Genomic DNA, 7912 nt, shown 5'->3' on the forward strand with positions numbered 1-7912 from the left:
CTTCAAACTACTGACCTTGAGGTTACAGCCCAAAACATAACCACCACACCACCAGGGATCCTTCATGATCATCGATGTGTTGGGATTGTTGATCTATAGATCTTAGGAGGGGTCAGTGACACACACAGAGTGTCACAGGCATTAAAATCAATAACTGGTATGTACCTATCTTGTCCTCATTGTTTAAACTATATGTTATAATTTTGTTATAATTTGTCAAAAATACTGAGCATTTGACACTCCAGAACCCCCTTCTCCCACCAGGGTTGAGGCTGTCACTGTAACCCACCTGGAATATTCAGAGTAGTCATAATATCTAATGCATAATAATTTTTGGACAGTCCCCACAGTTAGAGAGAAGTTCTAGAAAATTTCACCAGTTTTTGGTAATGATCCATCCTGATTCAAATTTTTGTGAATGTGTGTAAGGAAAGGGTATATTTCTTTAAATAATAAGTTTCCAAGTCTATATACCAAAATATTAAGATGGGAGATGGGTGCTTTCATTAATGTATGATTGCCTTCCTGCATTTTCCAAATCTTCTACAACGGGGATCTGTCACTGTACGTAATGGGGTGGGGGTGGGGGAAGAAGCATGCTAAATATAAAAAAGAAAATGCAAGCAAGAGGCATGAGTCAACAGCTAACCCTAATGCCCTCAGCCTTGTATCAAGCACAGAGCAAGTGCTGAAAACCCATAGTTGAGGATGGTGCACCCTCCGGCGTGGTCTGCTGACTCAGACTGACTGTGGGTATCAGCTGCTCTAGTGTAATAGAGCCACCAGGTGGGAAGCATGGCCATCCTCACCTTCGCCACAGAACCCGGGTCCGACGGCCACCAAGGGGCGGCATAGGGTGAGCCCTCCCAGCAGGGGAGTGGGCAGCCCACGAAGTCCAACACTGCCTAGCTCCCCACCCTGACAATAGGCATCAAACACTGATGTCTGCCTGCACTGTTTCTCGAGATGAAGGAGAGTCATCCAATTAAATACTGTATTTATAGTCCATCTTGCCCCCAAATGATCTCGTTGTGCCTCCTTCCTGGGGCATGGTTCCTTACGAATAAGTGCCCAGCTCCATTAAGTGGTTTATATTATCTCAAGAATCTTATTAAATTCAACAGGTAGCTGTGAGCACTTAGTCCATCTGAGTGAGACATGGTTGGGGACTCCGACCCAAGAAGATGCCATCCCTCCCCTCAGCAGGGCTCACAGTCTGGTCGCATGAATACACTCATTATTAGAAAAGAACAAGTGACAAGAGTAGAAGTCACCCCAAAGGTCATCACTACCCTCCCTGGGTGAAGAGGAATGTTCAGATCGCGTGACCGGGAATAGGCTTCAGGTCCTCTAGAGTAAGGTCACAGGATGGGCAACGGTGGCCCCCAGGGCTCAGCAGAGACCTGCCTCTGCCTTTGAATCAATTCAGAAATACTAACTGGGTCAGAAATCTTTCACCAATTCAGCTCACTCCCAGGGCATCCAAGTGCCTGTTCCCCACAGTGCATAGTTTTGGCCAATACAGAGTTCCGGTATCTGGGACTGCTCCTACTCTGTAACAGATGCATTACAAGTAAACTCCTGTTAATGGATCAAAACAAAACCATAAAAGTACACTCTTCAGTATGTCCTTAATGTCGCTCCATCTTAAGAACTACCGCTGCGTGGATTCCATGGACTGCTGTGCAGGTCACTAACCACCTTTTAATAACATTGATGTTGCTGCCAGTTTGTCTACCATGTCATGCCATGCTCCAAAGGCCATTCCTCAATTATCTCCTAAGGGTAAATTCCTACAAGGAAAACCCTGGCTCAAAGGCAATGCATATTTTAAGTTTTCTTACTTAGTACTCAATTACCTTCAGAAATCTTTCACCAATTCAGCTCACTCCCAGGGCATCCAAGTGCCTGTTCCCCACACCCTCATCCGTGCATAGACTTACAACTTTTAGTAATCTGTAGTGATTATTCACCTTAGCAGATAATACAGACAGAGCATGCAAGTAGTTTTGCTTCCATGTTCATTTTTCTTGCATGTACACTGGAGCATGTCCCCACAGGTTTGTTATCCATCTATAAAATAGTGGAGAAAGCATACCATGTTGGTGTTATTATAAATGTATATGCAAGGGCTCAAGTAGAAAACAAATGTTTTGAGAATGATGAGGGCAATAAACGTACAAATGTGCTTGGCACAATGGCTGGGTGTATGTATTGTGATAAGAGTTGTACGAGCCCCCAATAAAATGGTTTTTTTTAAAGTGGATATGCATATGGAGTAATGGTGGCGCATTGATTAAGTGCATGGCTGCTCACCAAAAGAGGTCAGTAGTTCAAACCTACCAGGAGAACAAACATAACCCCACTGGTCTGCTTCTGTTTAGAGTTTCCTAGGAATTGACGGGGAGCAGTTCGGCTCTTGTCACGCGAGGTGTCTGAGTCAAAATCCACTCGATGGCACAGTCCTAGCACACAGACTCACCCTGTCTCTCTCTGTGTGTGCGTGTTCCTACAGAGGTGTGGGAAGGGCACGCTCCAGCTCCTAGCCTATGCCTCCATCTGGGTGAGGAACTTGGGGGCGGTTTTCCCCTTGCTCGTTTTTCAGTCCAGCTCTGCTCTTGGAAAGAACATAGATTGTTTGTCTACTGTTAAAAAAAAAAAGGTTATTTTCACTTAAAAACAAAACCCCATTTAAGCTCCAGGGTCTAGTTTATGCTTCGGAGACATTCTGCACACAAGGTCAAAGCTAGAGACCAACAGCAAACATCATTCGAATGCCTGACTGGTCTTTCATTTGCTTTCCGCGTCCAGCCACGAGACACCACTACGGCATCACAGTCTGGTTTGAATGCTTTTGAAAGTTCTTTCATGGCCACTCTTATGTTTAGGGTCTCTACTGAGGCCAAAGTCCTGCCCTTGGCCTCAGGGTGCTTATGGTTGAGCAGGAGCTTCCCTGGGAGACCGGAGTCCTGGGATGGCCAATGGAAAGGGAGCTGACACTCAAAGCAAGTGCACCTCGAAGGTCCGTTGTGTGCCGGGCACTGTCCGAAGTCCCCATCACCCCTCTCTCTGTTAGTATCCCGGTTTTCCCGAAGAGCCAAGGTCACGTGGTTAGTAAACCAAGGAGCCCCTTTTAAGCCCACTTCTGAACGGCTGCCCTCCCTTTTGTCCTCTCTTGTTTAGGAGACCCCAGAGGAAGAATGCTTGTTCCTGGAAACGCTGGAGGAAAACCACTACACCACCTTCAAATCTAAGAAGCACGTAGAGAAGAATTGGTTCGTTGGTCTCCGGAAGAATGGAAGGGTCAAGATCGGGCCTCGGACTCACCAAGGCCAGAAAGCAATCTTGTTCCTGCCCCTCCCGGTGTCCTCTGATTAAAGAAACCCACTCAGGGTGCTCACCACTCCAGAGGAGTCTCACGAGGCCCTCCTCCTGTGAACCCCAGAATGCCCCTTGTCCATTGGCTGTACTAACCCTTGGCCCACAGAGCCTGAATATGTAAGAATGTGCTTCTATGTGCCCCCATCACATTTTGCAGCACTCTTTATCCCAGCCATGTTTGGAACACAGGGGACCAAATTGCTTCTAAGGGGCCAATTGGCTGGCCAGGCTGGGTCTGAGTCTGGATTTGCAGGCCCGGTTCCTTCTGGGCAGGCGACAGGCCTAGCCTCTCAATGCAAAGGAGCTGCCAAATGCGTCATTCGTCACATGCACTGTTTCCCTCTACCAAATGAACCTGGTCTACCATGCCTCAAACATCGGGCCTGACGCCCTTTCACCCTTTCCATACAGCAGACATGGCCACAGAAATGCTTGTTGCTAGCAGCTGCGAGGAAGGCCGAAGGCAGTGTTTCCTCAGAAGGATCCGAGAGGAAGGTGTGATTTAAAATGAGGAGGGAGGTTGGCTTTTGGTGGACAAGCTAGGAGGATGAAATCTCAGCCGGGCGGCCCAGCCAGAGGAGAAAGCAGAATCAACCCGTCGCTTTGGGAGTTAGGATGCTTCTCTGCCTTTCTCCAGGCCCCTCGGTGGCGGCAGGCAGTCCGGTGGGGAGCAGGAGGTGCGGTTCCTGGATGGGAGCAGGGGCAGCAGGGGTCGATGCATCCCTGGGCATGGGGACTGGGTGTGCATGAAGGCAAAGGAAGGGAAGCCCGCTGGGATGGAATAAGCCATCCTCTCATAGAGGATGCTCTTAGAAGTCAGGAAGACCGAGAAGGCCGCACCATGGCCCATGCTTGGCCACTGGGCAGCAGGGGCTTTGGGTTCCCAAGGCAGGACTCGTCTAACTCCAGGTCCTGGCTAAATGCAGACCCTGATTCACTGGGTCTGGGAGCAGCACTGGCATTTCTAACAAGTTCCCAGCTGCCGCTAATGCTGCCGGCCTCCCCCATCAAAGGTTACCCAGTACGAGTTGGCACTGGGTCAACTCTAGCTCACGGTGACGCCTCTGTGCCCCATAAGGTTTTCAACAGCTGGGTTTTCACAAGTAGATCACCAGGCCACTCTCCCCAGGTGCCTCTGGGTGGACTTGAACCTCCAGCCTTTTGGTTCACAGCTGAGCGTAGCCACTAGTTGCACCACTGTCCTAGAAGTGGCAAGATCCTTGAGAAGGTTATTCAAATGAAGGTGACTCAAATCCCAGTCCTTCACTTTGTCTCCGCCCCTTCTCCAAAATGCATCTCCCACGCCCCCTTCTGCATCCAGCGGGCAGCATCCACATGGGTGATGTCTGCTTCAAGAGCATGGTTTTAAGGAGCCTTGGCCCATTTAGAAGGCATACAAAAGCAGGATTCAAACATGTTTAGCTCAACATACACCTGGTCCCCAGAGATCATCTGTGTGTTATGGTTACTTGTGCAAATACGCTGTGCTAAAGCAAGCCTGACACAGGTCAGTGGCAATTAGAAGCACCATTCATCTTTGACCTATACTACTGATGCTAAGGGAAAGCCTTAAGACTCCATTTAAACTAATTGTGAGACTATGTTCGAATCACATTTAAGAATTCATAGCTCCAACGTGATTACACTAATCAGCATTCAGCCACTGAGAAAGATAATAGGATATATCATGTATAAGCTACTCAAGTATCCACTACTTATACTGCACTTACCGATGAAATGAGATTTTCTTTGTCCCTTGTTTTCCTCCAAGCGGTTTATGGATTTTTATTTGAGAATGGAGACTCTTAAGCAATCATGCGATCACTGTAGGGGAAAAAAATGACCAGAGGGTTGGCTTGTGTTTTATAAGGGCTGGAGTAATTATTCATGGAAAAATAATTCCTTTGTAAAGGAACGGTCATATGGGAATGGGAGAAAGGAATGCCCATTTGTGAATGCTCCACATGATCATATAACCTAGGAATTGATCTAGGGAAATTAATATGATGGTTCTTTCTATCAGCATGCATTTGATCAGCAAAGTGATTTTGCAGCTTTTGGGGGGTATGGACCTTGGATAAGACGCGTCCGTTTTACTTCAGTAAATCTTTGCAGGCAAGTTGGGACCATGCAGTGTGACTTCACAGCGCTCTACTGTGAGGATTGGGCTGGAAAAAAGGTGCCCAGTGAGGAAATCCACGATATTTATACTGGTCTATGATTTTTAGTATATGAATCAAATTCAAGTACAACATTAGCCAAGGAAAATGAAAGACTGTTGCTGACAGATGAGGCGGAAGCCTGTGGTTTAGAGACCCAGGGCATTGTAGTAGCAAATGACCATGACTCCAGTCATCATTCAATAAATCTTTATTAAGAGCCTGCTGTGTGCCAGGCACAGCACTGGGTTCTGGGGAGCCTGGGTCCTGGTCTGTCTGGCCTGCTGCTGTATCCCCTCCCAGGGCATTATATTTATGTGGGTTCATTTCTTTCTCTCAAAGCCAGGAGCACAGACTGGAGAGGCTCCTGCTGGACCCACAGGAAGTACCAGAAACCCAGATGTTATAAGAACGAGCAACCTCTCCGCCTAAGATAGAGTCTCAGAGGACACGACAAGGTGGCCTGAACATTTTCCACTGTAGAAAATGTGTCGGTTTTAGGGGACCGCTTTCGGGTCAGGAAAACCACCCGTCAGCTTGGGTCAGGAGGGAGTAGTGGGCAGTTCCTGGGTCCTTTTGGAATAGGTTCTCGTCTCTTCACGGCGGGGCCTGCCCATTGCTCACTGTCTTCCTCAGTCAAGGCTCGTAGTCAGTTGTTCCTCTTCCGGTTACCTGTGGGGAGTTAACCTGACCAAGTATCCCTTGGTACGAAGTGTTCTTGAGGATTTTGATGGTGGCCATGGTTCTTTGTGTTTCCTTGGGAAAAGAATGAAAATGAAAGGTCCCTGGGACCCACGGACTGGAGCATCATGTGCTACTGAAGATCAAGGTCAAGGCTTTGTGTTGGAGGTGACAGAGCCAGAGTCCACAGCTTGGCACAGACACCGTGCTGACTGACCCACCACGCTCCCAGGCTGCAGCGCAGCACGGGTGTCTGATGAAGAAGATGTCTGTCATGTACATCACTGTCTTTATATCTATCCATGTATCTAATCACAGTCTATAGAGTACAAATATTAATAAACGTTCCATGAAGATGTGATGATGATGTCTCAGAGTTCCTGAATGTCCACCTCTTTCTGTTGAGACTTTCCCGCTGCCCCGAGGTGTGGCTGCTTGTTTCCCACGTGAATCCCAGTGCCACATAGGGGACATTAAAGGCTGGGGGCAAAGCCAAGGTCGAAACGCCTGTCATTTGGTTTGAAAAGCTAAGGCAATATTGGGGATTTTTCTTGGAGTCCACTGGGGAAATATATTCCAGAAATTTGTCCTGAAGAGCCAGCTCTGATAACTAGCTCAGTTTATACCCTGTCTCCATACATCTTGTGCAGTGATGCTACTGGTATAGAGCTTGTGTTGAGGCAGAGACACGGTGGCTTAAAATCTTGTTCAGGAATGAGCTACAACTTTGAGTCAGTGGCAAGAGACTTTTGGAATTATCATACCAAGCAACGTCTCCTTAAATAAATGCCTGGCTCTCCGGCCGCTAATTCTTCAGAGGGAGGACACTGTTTCTTACGAAAGAATGAGAACTCACACCTGCTCATGCACGTTCACATATGGCCATGCACACATCCACACTTACACATCCACACCCCCCTTCACGAACTCAGGCACAACCCTCATGAGCATATGCACACACGCATCCAACCAGGGATTCGCACACACTGACAGGCACGTGTGTACACTGACATCTCTATTCCTCTAAGCGTGTACAGGTACCCACACATGTGCACTATAAAAAACAATGGGACAAAGTTCACTCACTTTGCTAATTACCACAATCAATCCCTCTTTCAGTTGCTGAAGCCATGGTTGTTTTGTTTAGCCTGATCTGCAGTAAGTAGTCCATTTTACATTAAAATCCAGTACACACGTGTAGACGTACACAACTGAAATAAAAATAGTTCACAAAATATGAGAGTCACTCTGGATTTTCTATGACTCAAAAATACTGGTCAAAGATCAATTCCATTCCCTAGGTTTCATGACACGAATGGGTCACCACTGCAGTTTGGGGAATGCTGGCCTAAAGCGATGGCTTTCCTTCCCGAAGACTGAGCGACCCAACGACATCCTATGCTATGGCTTCAGTGTTTTCAAAGCATGGCCTGTCCTTGAGCAAACACGCGGCCATCCCGCTGTCCAGGAACACTAGGCGTGAAGGTGTGGTGAGTGCTGTTGGCCCAGTCTGCTAGGCTTTGTGCAAAGGGAAGGGAAGCACGCAGGCTCACCGGTGCTCTCTGCTGCCTCCAGCGCTGCCCTGAGCTGAGACATTGGCCCCTTTGCCTCCTTTGGAAGGTTCTTCTTTGAGTCTTGATTCAGTCCCTCCCCCCATGGTCTTCATCTCATTCATTCCTCCTGCCCTGCCC

General features: G+C 47.8%; 1 protein-coding gene across 5 annotated transcripts in view; it reads left to right on the plus strand.

Moving 5' to 3' along the window:
* FGF1 (fibroblast growth factor 1) overlaps positions 1-6582 on the plus strand; it is a 129887-nt gene extending 123305 nt beyond the window's left edge. For 4 of the 5 annotated variants that reach the window (XM_045284894.1, XM_045284895.1, XM_045284893.1 and 1 more), the window contains exon 4: positions 3184-6582. In XM_045284894.1, the coding sequence (XP_045140829.1) occupies positions 3184-3378 (195 nt within the window). In that variant the 3' untranslated portion in view covers positions 3379-6582. The remainder of the gene's footprint in view (positions 1-3183) is intronic. The other variant, XR_006679550.1, reaches the window with a different exon arrangement.
* The last annotated feature ends 1330 nt before the right edge of the window (positions 6583-7912 follow it).

The sequence above is a fragment of the Echinops telfairi genome, unplaced genomic scaffold (assembly GCF_000313985.2).
Source record: "Echinops telfairi isolate 266 unplaced genomic scaffold, ASM31398v2 ScPeMD7_7469;HRSCAF=8507_0, whole genome shotgun sequence".
In the NCBI taxonomy this organism is placed as follows: Eukaryota; Metazoa; Chordata; class Mammalia; order Afrosoricida; family Tenrecidae; genus Echinops; species Echinops telfairi.